The sequence below is a fragment of the Sinohyriopsis cumingii genome, unplaced genomic scaffold (genome assembly GCF_028554795.1).
Source record: "Sinohyriopsis cumingii isolate HCF-2022 unplaced genomic scaffold, ASM2855479v2 utg000349l, whole genome shotgun sequence".
NCBI classification, from domain to species: domain Eukaryota; kingdom Metazoa; phylum Mollusca; class Bivalvia; order Unionida; family Unionidae; genus Sinohyriopsis; species Sinohyriopsis cumingii.
This window is the reverse complement of record NW_028315889.1, coordinates 1,953,673-1,975,314: the sequence shown is the minus strand read 5'-3', so window position 1 is coordinate 1,975,314 and position 21,642 is coordinate 1,953,673. Positions and strand designations below refer to the sequence as shown.

General features: G+C 34.1%; 1 protein-coding gene across 6 annotated transcripts in view; it reads left to right on the top strand.

Moving 5' to 3' along the window:
• LOC149774321 (UBX domain-containing protein 6-like) overlaps window positions 1-21,261 on the top strand; it is a 29,911-nt gene extending 8,650 nt beyond the window's left edge. For 5 of the 6 annotated variants that reach the window (XM_089945455.1, XM_089945454.1, XM_089945456.1 and 2 more), the window contains exons 2-3: window positions 4,168-4,470; window positions 14,430-21,261. In XM_089945455.1, the coding sequence (XP_089801581.1) occupies window positions 4,242-4,470; window positions 14,430-15,535 (1,335 nt within the window). In that variant the 5' untranslated portion in view covers window positions 4,168-4,241 and the 3' untranslated portion in view covers window positions 15,536-21,261. Of the gene's footprint in view, window positions 1-4,167; window positions 4,471-9,718; window positions 9,850-14,429 lie in introns of those variants that run through there. The other variant, XM_089945457.1, reaches the window with a different exon arrangement.
• Window positions 21,262-21,642: the final 381 nt, after the last annotated feature.

Below are 21,642 nucleotides of genomic sequence, written 5' to 3'. Positions count from 1 at the left end.
AAAAGAAAATGCTGCCAGAATTATTTCAAGAATTGGCTATTCATCTTCTCATTTATTCTTCTAATTTACAGGAGTTGCCTTTTAATTATAAAGTACATTAAATCTAGTTGACATACAAATCTTTCACTGGATTATTGCATGATTGTCTTGTAAAGGTCTTTGAAAATAATTCAAAATTTTAAAAATATTTCTTAAATTTGAATGAAGACCATGGCTTAGTTGAAATTACCATGAAATGAATACGTTTAAATCTGCTAATCTGTTAAACTGATTTCATTATGGCAGATTGTGACATGCACACAAAAAACTTGATTGATTAAGAGTAATAATTCATGTTACCTTAGCAATTATGTTATATAGAATCATATATTAAAATAATAACAATAAGCTTTAAAAACTTTTCATTTCAAATGACATACAGGCATTAGATTGTACACACACAGAGATATATATATATATATAGTGGTGAAATTCAATAATTTTTGTAATTTATTTGAAAAAGGAATAAATTGGCAATTCATAACATTTAGGTCTTTAATTGTTAAAACAGTGTGTGTGTACATATATATATATATATATATATATATATATATATATATATATATATATATATATATATATATATATATATATTGATTGTTGAAGAATGGCTGAGTAATGTACAGCTTTATAAATTAACCAGTGTATGTTGCTGCCAGTATCAATTAATATATCTGTGCCAAAATATGCCTTCTTGGTATTTATTAAGGTCATATTCATTCATATAATTAAATTTCATATGAAAATTGGATATGCAAATCCATTAGTTAAAAGTGATGATAAAAACAGTAAGTGTCATTTATATATTAACATTGTTGATCAGACAGGACAACGTCTTTTAAATAGGTTATGGTCTGGAAAGTTAAACTAGAATTGGTAACACTTAATGAACATATGTCGGTGAAAATATAGAGAGGTTAAGAGAACAACAACTTTGGTACATAAATGAAGACGTCAGTTCTGGTTAGGTGTTACAGATATAAGTATTTCATGTGTGTTCCACTGTTATTGGGAAAATCTATTGATTCATTCATATTGAAGAATTGACAAGATGATTTGTATGTTTTTTAATTTCTATTTTCTTGGCCACCTCATGTGGCTGTAAGCTTTGTGTAAATTAAATTTTTGTATTCTTAGTGAAGAAGATAAGTGTGTGTTCTAATTTTTGTTTATTATTCACCTAAAGTAGGTATGTTTTGTGTTTCTACTTATTAACTTAATTTTGCTCTTTTTAATCATCAAACTAAATAAAACTAAAGGAAAGATAATTGCAAGACAAATACACTGTATATCATTTTATTAATGGAGAAAAAACCCAAAACGTGCTAGTTTGTAATTGCTTGTATTTATGGGTTTTCTTCCTTCTATTTATGAATCTATTTTACTGCAGGGATTTTTATTTGTATATATATATATTATGATGGCATATTTTATGGGGGAGTGTATCTATTATTTTTTATGATTTTGTTTTCTTTTAAAGATTATTTTCATTTTTTTTAATAATGTATTCAGCAATTTGTTATTTTATCTTGGTGTACCTGTACAAACTTTTAATACCCAAATTGGTGCACATACATTTGGTATTTAGGCAATAAATTTGGTTATTAAAAACAAAAATTAATTGTCTCTTTTTAGAACTGATCATTAAAAAAATTAGTAGGTAAGGAAAAGAGGCAAAACAAAGTTAGTCTTTTAACTTTTATTATTTTTCTTTTACAATAAATACAAATGCTGGTTAAATTGTTGGTGTTGAAAAAAAAATTAACATCAGAGCAAGCTCTAATTGCAACTCCTGTCAACAGAGTGAGCTAATCTAAGGAAACACAGACCTGAACGACAATTATTTAACATTTCATCAGATACCTAATACCCATGGTGCATATAATAAAATTTGGGTGTGTTTCGTGCATAACAATACTACAGATAAGATACTGTGACACATGGTATAACAATGCTACAAATAATAGATACATAGTATGACAAGAAGTAGAACACTGAATGAAAAATTGTCAGTGATCATGACATAGTAATGGCTCAGCTGATTGTGTATTTGTATAAAATAAAAACGAAACAATATTTTAAAATTAAATGGATTGACCAAACAAATATTAGTTAGTACTGGGGATCAAGCATTGGTGTTATCAAACTGGCATTTCAAAGAACACCTGTACAGTCCAACTTCGTTAAACAGATACTAGTTCGAGTATAAGTTACTGTCCCGAAACTCACTATGCAGAAATTAAATCTTAGAAACAAAACAAAGAACAAGAGAACATCACATCATGTGAAATGTCAGTAGATATTGCACATTACCTCAGGGTATGTGTATATAACCTACTTAGGGGCCGTCCATTTAGTATGTATGCATGGAAACAGGGGTGGGCGTGAAATCTTGATAATTGTCTAATACATAACCTGTTCGACTGGGTTCAGTCGGCATTTTAATTTTAGCGGACACTAGACAAGCTGTTTAAAGTTAACACAGCTTATTTCTTTGATGCAGCCAGACATTCAATGTCGGTGGGCTATCTGTTTTATTAAACACATTAATATTATTAATCCTTTATGGTTTCTGCGTGGATTAAATATAGGCCGTTCTATAGAATTCTTGGTGTAGGGGTGCATCAAGCGTACGTACGCAAGTGGGGTGTGTAAAAAAAAGTATGCATGTGTAGGGGGTGGGGGGTCCAAAATTTGCCAGATTTTTGCCTACATCCTAAATGGATGGCCCCTTACCCTGGTTATACATGTATATCCTACATTTCTGCTGTAATCTTGAGAAAATCACTTGTTCCAAATTTGTTCCATATTGTTGTCTGCACTTTGTAGAATTTCAGGCATCCTTCACCATGTACATTTGTGCAGTAGTGAAGTCAGCTTCACAGAAAGGGTACTAAAACAAAAAACCATAGTCTGTTCCCACTTGCAAAGTCTTCTGTGCCAAACGTATACTTTTCTTACAAGAGTATTTTATTTACTAAAACATTCAAATTTCTTATGCAATTTCTGTTAAAACTGAACTCCTCAAGCTCCACTTTTAGGATTGAACTGTGGTGTTTGCAGGGGATAAGACAAAAACGGATTCTTCAGTGAAATTGTAGATTGACAACTGATTTAAATTACAAATTGTTGACATTTTCATCGTATTGTATTCAAATACCTTTTTGAGAACATCAAGCAGATGAAACAGTTACTGTTCTTTAAATTAGAACCAGAATGGTGGAATAATAAAATGAAAACCAGATAACAGGAAAATGCATAATGGGGTTTATTTTCAAATTACATGTACTTCCATTTTCAGTATTACATGTGAATTGTGAGTCTATTAAATTTTAAAGGTAACTTTTCAGTACTTTATTGGTATGAAACATATTGAGTAGCAATCACATTTTATCAGTGATTTGTTTAATTTGACCCTAATGCTAATACTGATTTGTCATTATTATTATTAATTATTATTATTATTACTATTATTATTATTATTATTAATATTAAAGGTATCTTATGCATGCCAGATTGTGCCATGACATGGTGAACACAAGTCACACATGATACTGTGCTGCTGTAGTCAAACCACCCAGCAAATGGCATTGTACATTCTTTCTTGGGACAAGATTGTCAGATTTTGATGCTGCATTTGTAAGATGTTGTTTTCAAAAGAGTATATATATGTTCATATGCCAGTTAATATATAGGCATAAATTTGTAAATTACAAAGGATATCATTTATGTTCATCCCATATTCTTTCAAGCACTTTTGCTTCATCTTTGTGGATGGCTTTTGTCATAGATAATTTTAAATTCAAAGTATTATTTGAATATACGTGACAAATAAAAACTGTCCTGTATTAGATGTCCATTTTTTGTAGGTATCTATGAAGTCAAGTTGCAATGAATGTGGATTGATAATATCATCCAGACTTTGATGATATTGTCTGTTGCTTTTAAGGGAAGGCTACAAAACATGTGAGAAATGCTTCCAAATGGGTTCTTTGTTTAAAAGTTAGGCTACATTTAAATGTTTTTGGCTGGACCACATTTTGAACACATTTTTTGTTTAATTTATGATTGCATGTCACTGGTGATTCACATTTGTGAAAAGTTAATCATCTATTATTTTGTTTTCAGTGTTGAATCTGCACTCATACAGACATACAAGCCATAAGTAGAAAGAAAACTGAGGTCAAAGGTCAAATTTCACCATGTCTGCAATCATAAAGTTCTTCCAAAAGAAGAAACTGGATATGAAGTTTAAGAAAGTTGGTGCTGGTCACAGGCTAAATGAGGAGACTGATAGGTCTTCAGCAGGCCGCAGTGGTAGTGGTGGTGGGGCCAGTTACCAGTCTGGGCCAAACAGAAAGGAACCCACTCATGAGAGCCAGAGGGCAGGGGAGGCAGCCTTGATCAGGTTCAGCCAGAAAAATGAAACAAGTATGATATTTAAATGAAAATTATGCATCTATTTAGTCATGCCCGACTAAATGTTTGACCTAGGTATCATTTTTTAAGGGTTGCATCTAGTTAACGCGTTTGCATGATTCCTGCTAAATATCTCATAAAATTGTAGTCTTACACTCAAAAATGGCACAGATTATAAGCCTTGTTCACAAGTAAATGTAAATCCTCCAAGATTTTCGTGTTATACATGGGGTCTATGCTAAATGTGTCTGGAAAAATAAAAACACCAGTCAGTGACATAATTGTGATATGCTGGCTAACTTAACTATGCAGGCCTCATGCCATTGATGTGCCATGTGACGGAATGGAGATTATTTCACACACAATGACATTGTTGAGAATGAACAACTGGACAGTCAGAAAAGTGAAAATGTTTTTAAATGCTTTTATACCAGCCCAAACTGATTCACTTTGGCTTGTTTCCTGATGAGTAACTGATTCACTTTTCCATTATTTGTTCCCCTCCACGAAGTATATGAGTGCAATTGTACTAGTATTGGTTTCTTCACAGATAAAAGCATATAAGTACAGCCTCACTGAATGTCTACTATTCTCTCTTCCTAGAAACTAGGCAACAGTATGGAGTAGGTTTCATAGCAGCAACTGCCATGAGATGGGGCTGACTTTGTGCATACATGTAAATCATTTGTACATTCTGGGATAAGTTTTGGTATTTAGCTTGGATGTAAAAGTACTATTCTACCTGGAATCATGAAACTTGGTGAGAGGATGCATCCAGAAAAGTTCACAGAAGTAGTTCACTGTAACCCATATTTTATGCCTAATGACATATTTAAATTTTTTGTTTTCACTATTCACACTAGAATCACTGAACTAGATGATTTATACGTCTCTGTTATTATCACAACCATATGGCCCTAAATCTGTAAAGCCTAGATGCAACCCTACATTTACCTTTTACTGCTTAAAATCAAGTGCTTGCATGTAGTTCATGGTACAACTGGGTTTTCCTTTGCTATCTACATACCATCCTAACCAGAATCATTAAACTTTGTGAGAGGATGGATATTGATGAGTGCTACTCCTTCATTGCAGAAGTAGGGCAGTATGGTCCACATTGTACGCATCAATTAATTTGGTTTAAATTTAGTTTGAAGTTCATTTCTCAGGCATTGTTCATCACTAGAAATTTATAATTATTTGCATCTCTGTTCTTAACCTTACAATAAACGAAACTCATTGTGAACTATCTTTCATCTTTGGTTAAGTTTTTGTAATCTTGCTCATGACCTTATGAGCTTTGCAATGGTGTATGCATATTATCCTGCCTAGAACCATGAAACTTAGTGATGGTATGCATCTTGGTAAAAGTACTACACTTTTATTCCAAAAAGAGGTTTCTGTGAACTATATTTCATGCTTATGTATGTTGAAATTTTGTATTTGAACGTTTATATCATCAGGATCATAGATGAGTTAGATTATAAGCAACTACCATGTATATTAATGATGTGATCTTGCATTTGGTTGGCTGAGCTTGCGAACACTCTAAAAGGCATCTTTTTTTATTCTGACTATACGTTGTATGTAAGTTTGTATCGTCAAGTTATCAGATTTGTTAAATTATGAGTGAGGTCGAATAATGAGGATCCAAGCTAATCAGAGAATTGAACCCCTTACCTTGTGGTCGTTAATCTGTTTCCTTAACCACTGAGCATCCATAGCTCTCTTGATTGGGATCTAAATAAATTCCAAGTTATGACTCCAGGTAGAGGGTCAGAATGGGGTGGGGGGAAAGGACAGATCCAGGAATCCATGTGATGTGCATGAATTAACTCCCCTTGTAATGCCTGGTTAGTGTATATACTTTAAGGGTGGAGTTATGAACAGTTTCTAATGCTCAAATCAAGGTCAAGTCCTCAGGTGCTGGGAGAGATCCTGTGAGCAATGTTGGTTGTATAAATGTCTTGCTATTTTTGTGAAAACAAAATGATCCTATATAGATATGGTTTATGAAGTAAGATAAATAACCTATCAGTAATAGACATTGTAGCAAAACTACAGTAAAGCACATGAGATTTCTCATTTCTCCACACATCATGGTGGGAGTGGAGAGGACTAAGAAAAGTCCCTCCACCCATCTTCCTGCACAACTGATAGAGTTGCCACTACTTTTGGCGAAGTTGCATCCGACATCGCTGTGGAGAGGACATGTTGTCGATGAAGGGGTGTGATTTACAGTTCACAACCCCAGAAACCTTTTGCCAAAGAGTTTAATACAGAGAGAGAGAGAGAGAGAGAGAGATCACAGTGGGACACTGAGGTTTCTGTGTCATTGCCCTTATATATTATCAGACATGTTTTGTTAGCTCTACTGGTCATAGACCCACGAGAGCTTATGTGATGATATGTTGTCTGTGTTGTCTGTCATTCATCCATCCAACCATATGCCCATTAGCACACGTTTGTTGTGGCTACTCCAAAACAACAAGTTGGAGGATTGCCATGAAACTTTAGTCACATTCATTCATATAGTCTAGTTGGTCTGAAATGAAAATGGAATCTATCCACTCAAGTGTTCATCTCATTGTTTTATGTCCTTTATGCTGTGTCAAAGTATGCAGTATTGGTAGCTAGGATGTTTGTGTGTGGATTATTGTTATGTTAACACATACTGACTGTAGGAATCAGAAGTTAAAAAACTAAGATTTTGTAAAATAAAAAAACTCCTTAGAAATGGGGTAAACATTTTGCTTTCAAGATCACTTGCTTCAAAGTTATTTTTTAAAAATAATAATTAATGTTTACAGTGGATAAAGGAAACTGCTAAAAGCTTTGTAGAAGAGTGCTACGTAATTATTGAATTCACTGCTGTTATTGGTACGTTTTCAGATAATGCATTTCATTTTTATTTGCTGCAAATGCTAAACAGGCCACCTGATTGATTGATAGTTGTAATCATTCTGCTGCTTTGTGAAAATGTAAGCATTAGGTGATCATGAAGATGCTCATGGTAACTGATGACAGTGCAGAAAGTGGTGAATGAATCATTTACCAACCCATGGTCATTAGAAATTTTGCTTTGTGGACTGAAATCTTACTCCTGATTGAAATTGTTCCCTTGAACACTGTGTGTGCATGTGACATTGACTTTTAGTGCAAATATTCACATTTGCACATAAAACTTTTTGTTGTTCCTCACATTCATATATGCTGAAAAGATTTTTTTACTTTATTATTTGGTCCAGAGGACAGATTGATGCAATTCAGTTGATACAAGTATGATGAAATAAAATTTCTATATTAAGATTATTGGTTACTATTCTTGAACATAGCTTAGAAGTAGTTTGAATGTAAACAGAGGTCACGTATATATAGGAGACTGATGATTTATTTTTCTTGATACAGTTGTTTTTAAATTGGTTTTTTTTTTTTAAATAATGAATACATAGCCCCCTCACCCAACTTGGTTGATCCCCCTTTTTCTAGAGGTAAGGCTGCACTTGGCCATGTTTTTAAAAGCTTGATGCGACCTTGCTTTTTTGTCAGCATTTTAACTGCTATCTTTCAGTGTCAGCATTAAGTGTTTTCATAATGCTCCATTACCTAAAAGTAGCAATTATGACAATTGCAATTATCTTGAGAAATTTTACTTACTGCTTTCATGCTCCAATTATTATCATAAGTTGGAGCAAATTGGATCATTTCTTAGACACTGATATACATCCTGCCATCAAACTTGATAGCAAAACTCATTTTCATGCTCTAGAAACTGCTTTAGGTTTTGGATCATGTTGCTCTTTGAAATTCTGATGTTGCAGGACATAATAATTCCTGTATGTCATTTTTATTTGTTGGTAGTGGTGGTGGAAATGGTCATACTACCTGATTATCACACATCTTGGCCCATACTTGTAATTTTACTTTAGTACTTTTAAATTTCCAGGTGACATATTGGTGAAAGGATAATTTGGTAATACTAAGATAGAAGCATAAATTTAACATTTTCATATTCATGAGAATAAATTTCTATATTTGTGATCTTAGGCATAAGAACATAAGTATTGTTGTCATTTTGTTATTAAATTGTTGTTTTTGAATCAATCGCTCCAAAACTATTGATGCACAGTGAGTAAACTTTATAGATATGTTCCTGTTTGAGGACTTCTAGCCAATACCAAAAGCAGATCACAAGGTCAACATTTCAACCGCTCTGTTGGCCTAGTGGTTAGAGTGTCCGCCTAGGAAGCGGGAGGTCATGAGTTTGATCCTTGGCTGAGTCACACCAAAGACTTACAAAAAAAGGTACTAACAGCTGCCTTGCAAGGCGCTCAGCATTAAGAGGTTTGTGTTAGGACTGGTCGTCCTGGTGTCAGGATAATGTGACTGGGTGGGACATCATGTCTGCGGCATGATGCCCCAGTGCTAGACATCACTATAAACTGCCACACTGCAGGCATCGTAGTGATATGACTGAAAAAATTGTTAAAGCTACATTAAGAATCCTAATCACACACACACAGGTCAACATTTCATGCTCCATTTGTTATTTTTGTTACATTTACCTTGGATACAGTAGCATTTATCTTGGATACAGTTACATTTACCTGTGATACCTTTACAGTTACCTTCAATACATTTAGGCATATACTGTATATTGATCTGAAAGAGAATTAGTTACCTTTAGATTAGGTCATAAAGATCATTTCACATTTCTGTATGGGAAAAGGTTTTCCATTTATCTCCATTTTTATTAGGAATATTTAGATGCATGTTAAGGAGTTATACTCTTTGCAATCAAATTACATGACCTAATTTTTTCAAGTGATCTGTGTGCAGCCTAGAATTTTGTTACAGTTAGGCCTATCCCTTTAAACAGGACATACTGGGATTGGGAGGAAAGTTTTCTGTAGACCCATTATCTGCAGGCAAGATTTAACCAGAATCATGATCACATCAGGGAATAATTTCTGCAAGAGAGCATCGGTATAAATGTACTGGTATTATTGTAGCTTGCCATCTGAATTAGGCTTTATAATTGGATATTGAGTCACAGAAATGATATGTTGGCAACATAGATCATGAAATTGAAATGGCTCTTGACAGACATTTTCCCATGAAAATGAACATGGCTGACGTATTTGTGAAATATAACATAAAAACATTCAAGGGAGATTTCCAGAGTTGTGACAAAAGAAAAAACATTGATATATGTAAGCATCAAATGTACTGAAAAATATTTTCATTTTCCATTTTGGAGTTGCTGCAGCTCTAGTGTTGCAACAGGAGAAGATACAAACTCTAAGTGTTGCAGTCGGGAATGTTCCTGGTTTGTCCATCACACAGCCAGACACATACCACTTGACTGAAAGGTCTGGACCAGCAAGGCTGGTTAGTAAATAATAATAATCATAATTATAATAATAATAATGTGGACTAAGTACAGAACCTAATCTGTAGAAGCTCAGAGTGCTTTACAATATTAGATGGCACATAAAAACATATACAATGACAAGATTACTAAAACAAAAACACCATGAAATTACAAAACAAAAACATGCTGACAATAATTAAGGAAGTAAACATTAAATCTTCATGTCTATTCTTGGAGTCAAAAGTAGGTGTATTTTAAGAGCACTCTTGAATGAGATCTTGTGTCTAAGATCTGTGGGCAAAGTGGCCTCATATACTTAGACTGCTAAAGTATTTTCCTTCCATGATTAACTGGTATCCTGTCAAACTAATTAGTTGCAAACCTCTTTTTTTTTTCTTTGAAAAAAGCTTTACTATTGAATTCCACCTTGCAACTTTTTTAATGCCATTCTGCTCTTTCCCAAAAAAATATTGATGACAAACCGACATGCTGCCTTGAAAATGCATAACTCCTAATTAACATTCATTTCCCGTAAAGTCATGTGATGTTTTATTTGATCAACTCCTCAAATATGTCTTATGTTAATAAACGTTTTTTTTTTTTTTATTTGTTAATTGAGACCAAAGCTTCACATATTTTGCTCAAAATATATTTTATGCAGGGAATGCTGGCTCATCTCGACACAATATATTTTATGCAGGGAATGCTGGCTCATCTCGACACAATATATTTTATGCAGGGAATGCTGGCTCATCTCGACACAAGCCACATGGCATAAGGGACTTATCTAATATCTGTTAGTACTTGACCTAGGTGCAGATATTCAGTTAAAATGTTTTTATTAGACAAGGAGATAAGCTTTGACACTTTGTATAGTGTTTTGTGGTTATACTGTGTTTAAACAATTGGGAGAACATAGTGACAAAACAAGCTTAGTTTATATTTATTGATTGTCTGACAAAAAAACTAAATGAGACCTACTGTACCACCATTTGAATGAAGCTTAGTTGGCATTGATTGCCCTACAAAGAAGCAATCCTGGTGAGTGTTAAAGTTTACTTTGTATAGGTGTGTATGTGGCAGTTAAATCAATAAGCAAATCAGAGACAAGTTGATATTATGATATTTAAGAACTCCTTTGACTGGTGCTCATTGTATGTGCCTGTTAAAACTGTTGGCTTAATAGGCATGTCCAGACAATATGGGGCTTTCAGGATCTCTGGTAGGCAAAAAGGTTAAGACCACCGGATGGAGGTCATGAGATGGAGTCAACTTTCTAGCTTTCGAGGGCTTGGATTTTTGTTTTGTAAATTATTAAGCCTGTTGAGCTTAACATGTTATATGTGTGAATGTATTAAAAAAGCCATTGCCTTTGATCGTGTACCATATCTCTTCAGTTATGAACACTTTTTTTTATGATAAGCATACTCCTAGCTTTTCAACAAATTTAGAAGGAAGGCCAATTGGCATTATTATCAGAGAAGTGGTGAAAAATGGTTACTTGGTCCAGTGTGAATGGTTTTTTTTACAGTTTGCCTCCATATGTTTTTCTCACCCACTTGGCACAGGTTCAGCATATCACTTTTTTGAAAGTGTTATCTTGGATCAGCAGTAAATTAATTTCTTTCATATGCATTAAATTCACTTACAAATTTACAGACCCATCAAGCAAAGACCATTTTGTGCAGACAGTAGGAGCCCTTTCCCAATCCACATGTTTAAGTCTGGGAAATAGGCAAACTAGCCTTTGTATGCTGAGACCTGAATGCAAATTTACCTGTCAAAATTTGGTTCTTGAACAAATACCATGCACTGAGTACTTTTATTATTATTATTTTATTTCAGGTAATTGGCATACTCTCCTCTACAAAGAATTCACCATATAAATCTATCATTGATATATTTTGCATTCATGGATTTTTGCTTTTATATATATATGTGTGTGTGGTAAGGACTAGGGAACCGCTCTGGTGGCCTAGTCGTTAAAGTATTGGATGGGGAAGGTCGCTAGTTTGAACCCCGGCCAAGTCATACCAAATACTTACAAACAAATGGTACTAGCAGCTGTCTTGCTAGGCACTCAGCATTAAGTGAGGTTAGTGTTAGGACTGGTCGGCCTGGTGTCAGGATGATGTGACTGGGTGGAACATCATGCTATGTGTCTGGCATGATGCCCCTGTGCTAGACATCACTAGAAACTGCCACACTGCAGACATCGTAGCGATATGACTGAAAAATCATTAAAGCTGTGTTAAAAATCCAAATCATACACACACACACAATAACTAGGGACACAGCTAGCTTAGCTGCTGTATATTGCAGCTGGAGTTGGCTATCTTAAATGTAGCAGAACTAGACTAAATATACAAATTGTCACCCACTGATTGACAGTTTACCTTTTTTCCATTACTTGTGATGCTTTTTAAGTTGAAACACTGTTCCCATCATCTGTTTACTAACAAATGTGCTTGAGTTTTTTACTTCTCAACTGTATTCTTGCCAAATTTGGCATATCATTCCATACAATTTTGAAGCCAGCAGACTATTTTATTTTAAATATAGTGACTGTACTGTTAGTCCATTATCTATTATTGGATTAAAAATAGTAACCTAATGATTAATTGAATGCTAACAGTTTCATCTATACGATATGGATGGATAGTTAATGTGCATTATAACTATATGCTCCTTGTAAACAGACCACAGTGTATTTTCACTTACGGATTTACTCCAACTTTTTCCATCTTAAACATAAACAGTGCATAGGATGAGCTTACCACTTTCTTGAATCCCACACTGTTACTTTGCAGAAATTGTTGAATAGATCAAATATGATAAATTAAAGAATTTTAGGGGTTAAATTAGTTCTCATTTGATCTTTTCTGATGAATATGTTTAGGACAGGCATCAGGCATAAATGGGGTGGAGTGTAAGAATGACCATTTACATTATTTAGCCATAATTTCTTAGCAGTATTGTGGCTTTATTTAAATTCTTCAAATGACAATGGAGAGAATAGCCAGTTAAAAGTTATACTGACAGTCAGAACTGAACACATTGAATATTAGCAAGATAAAGCATGTCGTCACATCAATATACATGTGTCTTTACATAAACAATTTATATCTTGTGGTAAATGCTTCAGTTGCATGGTCAATATGCTACGTTGACCACTGTAAGAAGTAAGAAACCACTGTTTGGTTCGGAAACAGCTCCCTGCTAAATGCAGAAAACGACTATTTTATACATGACTTTTATTCAGGAAATTTAATTACTGGGGAGATGGGAATGGCTGTGGAGACCAGGTGACTGCTATGGTAGGGTTGTCTGTACTGACATTTAGTATGGCCACCATTTCTTGCTATGTTTGATAAACATCATTGCCTGGAATTTCCATATATGTCTGTTTTATTTAAATATATGATTAAAGTTATTCAGATAACATTTTTCTTCAAAATTATTTTAAATACTCTTGAAAAGTTAATTTTGTGGCTTAAAGTATCAGTAGGTGGAGGAAACTGAAGGATTAAAAGTAGACATTGAATGGACGACCAAGGAGATTGAGACTACAGAGATAGAAGCAAGCGAATTTCTGCAGAACTATCTGGATTTGCATGCTATTGTGTATGTAATATTGAAACTTGGCAAATGCACTTTTCTTTAGAATCCTTGCAGCTGCCACCAAAACCACTACCACAGAAATATGTATTTGGTTCTGAATGAAAATGGTGCTCATGTGATCACCAGCATGGTGCAGTCTTGTCATCACTACTCTTGTGTCAATGGTGTCATTGACATGTGTTTTCACTTAACGTCTCAATTCAGGGTTTTAGCTGTTTTGGCTTGTGAACTTCATAACACAGACAAGTATGCATGAATTTTTATCAGACCCAGCTTGTGGATCTCTCTAATGAATATCCTTAATGATGGCATGTATTTGACTTTTTTGTTCTTCAAAATGTAGTGATTATAGATTTAGCCAAAAATAACACCGTTACGGATCACTGCCATCTCACCTCTGTCTGCGTGTGTTCGAGTCTCGGATTCGGCTAATGTGGATATGTGAGAAAGCTTGCCAGTAGCTTCCCGAGGGTCGGTGGTTCTTTCCAGGGTTTTCCTGGGTTCTTCCTCCACCATTAATACTGGCCGCCATGTATAGCCTATCATGTGCTGAAAAATGGCGTTAAACCCTACAACAACAACAACAACAAAAATAACACATGAATATATCAATATTGTCTGAGACAGGTTCCATAATTTTCCTATCCATGATATCAGGCTCAAGTACAAAGGCTATGACAAAGAATTTCATACTACACTATAAGGTCTGTGATGAACTCAGATGTGTAAGAAACTATTTTTGATACTAAGTTAGTGTGTTTGAATTTCTCAGGAATATCAGATGTGATTTCTGTACTCTGCAGTAAAGAAGAATATAAGGACTTATCTTGGATTCATGGAAATATTTTGGCAAGTAGAGCTTATATCCCTTTAAGAGATTGTTGTTGGTTTAGGATTACATTGATGCTACAAGTATGTTTATCCTTGGGTATCAGATGAGACATATTATTCCAGAGAATTTCTCTCAATCTTTCAGCTGACCCGAAGGTGGCCATGAAAGCACAGATGAAGAGAGAGATGGAGGCTGAGAGGAAGGCTTTAGAAAAGGTCCAGAAGACCAAAGCTTTAACATCAGGGCCTCAAGAAGTGGTCCAGGAGAGTGCCCCAGTAGCCACCAGTAGAATTCTATTCAAGTGCCCTGAACTCGGTTCTGTTGTGCTGCCACATAATGAGATGGAGGGGTACATACGAGAATATCTGCAGAATCAGCTTGCTGAGGAGCCAGAGATGACCTCAGCACTTATGATTCATACCTTCAACAAAGACAAGGTCAAAGTTAAAGCTTGTGTTGAGACAATTTCTAAATATCTTGACAATATCATTGCAAACCCTGAAGAGGAAAAATACCGTAAAATTAGGCATAGTAATAAAGCATTCCAGGAAAGAGTATCTGCATTAGAGGGAACTGAAGAGTTCATTCAAGCATCGGGATTTCAGTACAAGACAATTTCTGTTGATAGTGTTGATGAAATTTTTTGGGTAATGGAGGAAGAGGTTGCTAAAGATACAGAACGGCTTAAGGGACTCAAAGAGATTCTGTTGCTTGCAGAGCCAATTCGCCCTCAGTTGGATAGAGCTGTGCAAGTGCTCAGTCCCTCTTCTGCTGCCACGAAATTTGACATCCCAGATGAATTTTATTGTGTGTCTAAAGAAGAATTAATGAAAGAGCAACAGAGACGGCAAGAAGCAGTTGAAAAATATGGCATGCTTCGAACCAAGGCAATGCGAGAAAGAGATGAAATGAAAGAATTAAGGAAGTACCGATATGCATTGATTAGGGTTCGTATGCCAGATGGAATTCTGCTACAGGGAACTTTTAAGGCTTTTGAGAAATTAGCTGCTATTTTTGAATTTGTTCGAGAAAATTTAACAGAAAATTGGATGCCTTTTCACTTAGTTACACAAACAGGTCAGCGTCTAACAGAAGATTCCAGTCTGGCTGAGTTTGGTCTTGCTCCAGCAGCTGTTGTAAATCTAGAATGGGACAAGGCAGTTCAAACAGATATAGCAGCTCAGCGAGGTGAATTCTGTCAAAAACAGGCTTTAAAACCAGAACTTATGGCATTGATTACAACACTCTGAAGTAGTTTCATTGCTTTGCAGTGGACAGCCATTTAACAAAAGATTTAGTGCTGTTTTAAACTTTATTGTTGTGTAATTTTCATATTGATATAACAACACTGTGAGCATAATGATGTTGAAAGTCATTATACAGTATATAATTCTTGATATTTCATGATAGCTTGTAAATATCCTTGAGTAAGAAGTGTAACTATAAATCCTGGAGTAATACTGAATTTTCGGGGATTCATTTAAATTAAGTTTGACTTCCAAACATTGTCACTGTCATTTTTTTGTTGGTCTCGCCTGCACAATAGCATTAGGACATTTGTAATGTTCTTCTGAAGATGTTTTCAGTTCTGGCATATAGGGCACAGACATTTAATTCAGTTCCTTTAGACTGTCATGTTAATTACTTCATATAAGCTATGTGTCCAAAATAAAACTTTTAAAAAAAAATGAAAACGATATGCTTCATGCCTCATGTTTGATAAAAACTCTGTTTTTAGTGCCCAATATAAAAATCTAGTACTTTCTTTCTGTTTGCATCCAGTAGTACATGTGTGGTGACAGTGATAAAAATAAAATGGTTTTGGGTTGCAGTTGACTGTTATTACCTATAATTGTAGGCTTATTCTGAAAACTTGTGCTAATTTTTTCCAGTAATTATTTTCAGCCAATCAGCAGCCTTCATTTTTTTAAGTCTGGTATTTAATGTACCACCACACATAGACTGGTATAAAATAGTTGAAGCCTTTGTGAAAAAAAAATATTATAGCTTTGTTTTTATATGTAAGTCTGTTCTTTAAATATAAGTTATTTCAATCAAATTTTTGAAAACTCTAAGAAGTCATAATAAGATCTCTTAAAAGTTAAATTAGTGTCTTAAAGAAGCCAAGTATTTGGTGGAGGAAAAACAAAAATCAGGAGTAAAACACTGACATTGTAAGGATGACCAGGAAGTAAAAAGGATTGAAATAGATGCCATAGAGATACAAAGCTAGTGTGATGCTGCTGAATTAGCCAGACTTGTGTGTGTAATATTGAATTTGGCAAATGCATTTATCTTTAGGATTTTTGCCACTGACACCAAAATAGGTCGCAGCAATATATATTCCATCTCTAGTGTAAAGTTCTTCATTTTTCTTTTGTCCATTCTAGGTCACTGTTGTAGGTACTGTTAAAAATCTAATATGTAGATTCATCTTGATATATTCTTTGTTTAAAAACCTAACATGTAGATTAATCTTGATATATTCTTCTTACCTTAACCATATATACCTTAGAATAATATTTATTTCACACCCTAATGAATGTCACATGTTTGCATTATACACCATTTCTTTGAGACTTATAGTTGACAAAATAAATATTTAGAATTCTTGTAGAAATGGGTACAGTCTTCAGATAAGTAGTCCATATTGATGTACTTGTCACACACATTGGGATCCTGTACAGGGTTCAACACTAATGCAGGTCCACTGGCCCAAGGCCACCTAATTTTCAGAAGGACCACCACTTTCCTAAAGATGGGTGGTCCATCAAGCCTGCTATTTTAAATTGTGGATATCAAAATTATGTCTCATGTTATAGGATTGTATAAATCCTTTTAATTATAAACATGTCAAACATAGCAAAAATCAAAAGTAAAATGAATGTTTTTTATATAAAAAAGCAAAGATCATGCCTATGCCATTTAAACCAAATTATTCTCATTTGGACAATTCCGTAAATTGTCATTTGAGCGCTTACTTTGTTAATCATATAAGAGCATCAAACGTTTAGGCGATTGATGTTTTCTTATGTGGTTTCTTGTGTTTGAAAAATATGGAGATTTCTTGGTTTCTTGATAATGTCTCTCTTCTACTACCACCACCCAAAATAAACCAAAACATTTGACAAAAAACTCGAAATACAACATGTGTATGATAAAACCAAAAGAGAATTAAAATTCCAAGATACCTGGAAGCAGGAATTTTCGTAGCTAACTCACAACAAGGAGAAGGATGAGATGACGTTTTTTTTTTTTTGTTCTGCATATGCTATGATCAGGAACATTTGTAATTGGCTGCAAAACCTTTTAAAATTGGTACAGTCAGAACGGATGACTTGTCATATAGCCACAAAAAGAATAGAGTGAGAGAAAGCTGTGAAGGCGGCCTCTGGTTCTTCTGAAGGTGAGAAGCCTCTTATGTTGCTGAAAAAGGCAGCCTTTGAAAAACTATGTGTCATGTTTAGAAATGCTCATTTTGTCGTGAAACATGGACACCCTTATACTACGTGAAATTATGTGATTTGGGCAAGGTTTGGAAATGGGCAGTACCTACCTGATGGACAAATATTATCAGAAATTTATTAGGGCTATTGCCAATACTCGTAGAGTCAAAACATGACCATATCATTTCTTCCAGTCAGTTTTTGTCAGTTATTAATGATGTCTCCACTAATATGTCCTACAAAGATGCAGAAATTGTATACATTCTTTCAAGTGCCAAACTCTGTCGGAGTGACAATACCTGAAATTATATTTTTCACTTTTAAGAAATAGGGCTTAACAAAATTTGATAAAATTTAGGAGAAAGTATTTTGGCATGAAGGGCATTCAGTTTTACAGAAATGTTACCAATCCACTGTGAAAATTGGCTGATGTTACTAAGATAACAGCAACTTTACTAAATCTAGTTAATAGAATTTAACCTAACTTTGACAAAGAGCATCATGGCCTGAAAACCGTCCATGTTTGTAAAAATCATGCTGATTTACCAAGGGTTAAGAGAAGGAAAAGCATTAAATGTCTACTCCAATGTGAATTAATAAAATTTCACAGAAACTGTCATGGTATGAAGAACTTTCAGCTGTATAATATTTATGCTTTTCTGCCATCAAATATGGCAACCAGTAATAAAAGAGAAATTTAAAATCAGTTCTATTCAAAATCACTTAACAAACTTTGACTAACTGTAATAGTATGTTCACATGAAGGTCATTAAAGTATTTGCAAATGATACTGATCTACTATTTAGTATGGCTGCCAAAACTAAAATAGAAAAGAAAATACTTTAATTATTATTTAAGAAACATCATCACAGTATGACAATTTTTGAAAAGAAATGTCCTTTCATGAAGGCTATTCCAGTTTGTACAAATGATGCTGTCCAGTATAGCTTCTCTTACAAAAAAGTTAAAACTTTTCCCAAAAACTGCTATTTCTAGAATGTAGAATTAGCTCAATGTACACTCCTGCATGTCTTATGTGGCAACTAATGGAGGCAAGTTAGGCAACCTTTTTGCCTTGGGGGGTGCGATCCATGATGGTATTCCAATTCAGAAGGTTTGGACTTGTGTGGTTTACATATAAAATCATATGACTTTGTATTTTATATATTTTCTTTTTTTTTGCCTCTACTTTTTGTGTCTTGGATGACTCGATTACTTGTGGTTACTCAAGCCTATATGGCCATATATAACTAGAATTGTGCTGATGTACCATAAACCCAAGACATGCCAACATATCTGCAATCAAGCATATGAAGCAAATGTGCGGTTGAAAATGTCTGTTATTTCTAATTATGGCAAAACTTTAAAATCATTGACAAAAACTGCTTGGAAGAATTTGGTCCAGTTGGACAGTGTGCATCCTGGCAATATTTTGTACAAAAATTATGCCTTTCTGAAATTAAATATGGCTGAAAATCAGAAAGAAATCAAACAACTGTCTTTGTAGCAAGTCAACAGAAGCAGATGATATTTTGACAGTATGCTGCTAACCCTGGATTTCTTCATCAAATGTTTCTTACATTATGAATTAAGTAGATGCAAGTGGGTTAGCAATCTTAGACCCACTTGAACCTCTTGTTGAGATAAAGTGAATGGTTTTTGTGATCATCAGTGGATCAGAATCAAATATATCAATTCATTTAATTCTGTCAGAGTTGTTCCAAATTTTTTGTTGGCTTTGTAACAGATTTCTTGTGAAGGTTTTATTAAAGAGAACATGTCTTACGACTGATGGACATATGCAGACATGAAATACCTTGGCAGAATAATCAAATTTAGTTATGACCATTCAAGCATGTTTGAGCACCTTAAAATATCACATTTGGAACATAGCAACCCTGGTAACAGACAGTGCACAATAGACCAATATAGGACAGTCACATAAGATTTTGAGGCCTTTCAGCCAACTTGTTTCTTAAACAATTTATGAAACATTGAAACAAAAGGTGTACTATGTGCATCAATGAGAAATTTTTTAAACCCTAGTATACTTCAGTACTACTAAATACTAAGAATGTCAGTATTTTGGGTTTTATTTTGATGTCTAGTTAAATGAAAATAATGCCTATCTGGCACCCAGTATGGCTGCCACAGCAACTATCTTGAAAATCTTGTTATTGTTACTCCTCTTGATAGGGTTTTTACCAGATGTCTTGTTGGACCAGAATGAAGATGGTGTTGTTTGGAGTACAGTATGACCAAAATCTTGTTATTGCTAATTTGTCTGAATACATTTTGTTATGTCTAGTTTGCCCATAATAAAAATAGTACAAATTTAACATGCAGGGTGACCTCCACAGCAGCCATCTTAAAACACTTGTTATCGCAATTACTCCAGAATAGAAAGTTATATTGACATGTGGTTTTAAACAAAACAAATCTTGTGATGTCTAGTTGGTCCAAAATAAAAAAGTTGTGTTGATCTGACAAATAGTATTTACACAAAAGCAGACATCTTGAAAATCTTGTTGGGGTTTTCACCAGAATATGTCTTGTTATATAGATGTTTTTAAATTAAAATGGTGCCAATATGGCCACAATGACAAACATTTTAGCAATCTTGTTGCTGTACTTCCTAGATGGAAGTTTACATCTGTATGGGATTTTCACCAAGGAGTTCTAATGATGTCTAGTTGGTTCTGAATGAAAATGGTGCCATTTTTACATCTAATATAGCTGCTACAACAGCTAAAAATGTTGTTAGCAGTTAAAAAGAAGAAATGATATTGTCTTGAATTCTCTGAAATTTTTGGCCATTAGAGTGCAAGTCCATTTCATGGACTAAAACTTGAATGGACATCAATAATAAAAAATAAATGTGGTAACTGTTACATGTATTTAAGAGAAACAAAGCCTTAGAATTATTTTATCATAAATGGCTCAGATAATTTGTATAAAATTTAATGTCATGATCCTTGCATCCTTTCAATTTTGTACTAAAGATCCTGTTTCTCCATAATGGTCACTGTTAGCAGTAGAACTTGTCTTGAAAGACCAACCACTTGCTAATAAGATGCTCTCTCATGACAAGCTGTAACACTGTATAATTCATAAATATATGCTTTGAGAACCTGATCTCTCAAGGCAGGTGCTCTTTCAAGAGAGGTTTTAGTTGTGTAAAAAATTTGCTTGATTATAAGAAGAAAATAAACAACTGACTTTGTTAAGTACTTTACACATTTTTACCTTCTGACTTTTTTTTACTGCTGGATTGATTGCATGCATGACAAAAGAAAATGTGTTTTTACAGCTTGAACTCTGTGTAGATGTAGCGGCTTTTCATTGTTTGTCATTTGTTTTCTTAGAAATATATGAGCATATAATGGCCGAAAAGTTTTGCAAATGTTTTTTATGTAATGACCTTTAGGGTTTTAAATTCTATGGTTATGAAAGGTAAGCCATAGTTGTGACTATTCCAAATTTCTTTTGATATGTTAGGCTTAAATTTTCATTAAACTCCACAAACTTAATGATGTGTGTTGACGTGTCAGTTTTTATGCTTTACATTAAAAAAAAAAAAGACTTTTCTGTGTATCTATTTACACCTGTAATGAGCATAGCTCAGCAGTTGTTTGACCGTTTTATGCCAGTGTATGGATGAAGTACTTTATATAACAATGAAGATGTCTTTGAATAGTTTTGTCCTTTCAACTCCACGGTATAGGCCCTGTGAATCAATTTTGTTATAGACCTTGTTCACCAATTTGACATTTTCCAGATTTTGTGACTGATAGTCCATTTAGTTCTAGTAATATTGGTCAGCCACATAGTATTAGCTGTGAGGCTATTAGATGTATGTTAAATTAATTGTATAATAAGTTCAGTAATCTCTGCTTAAAACAATATTACAT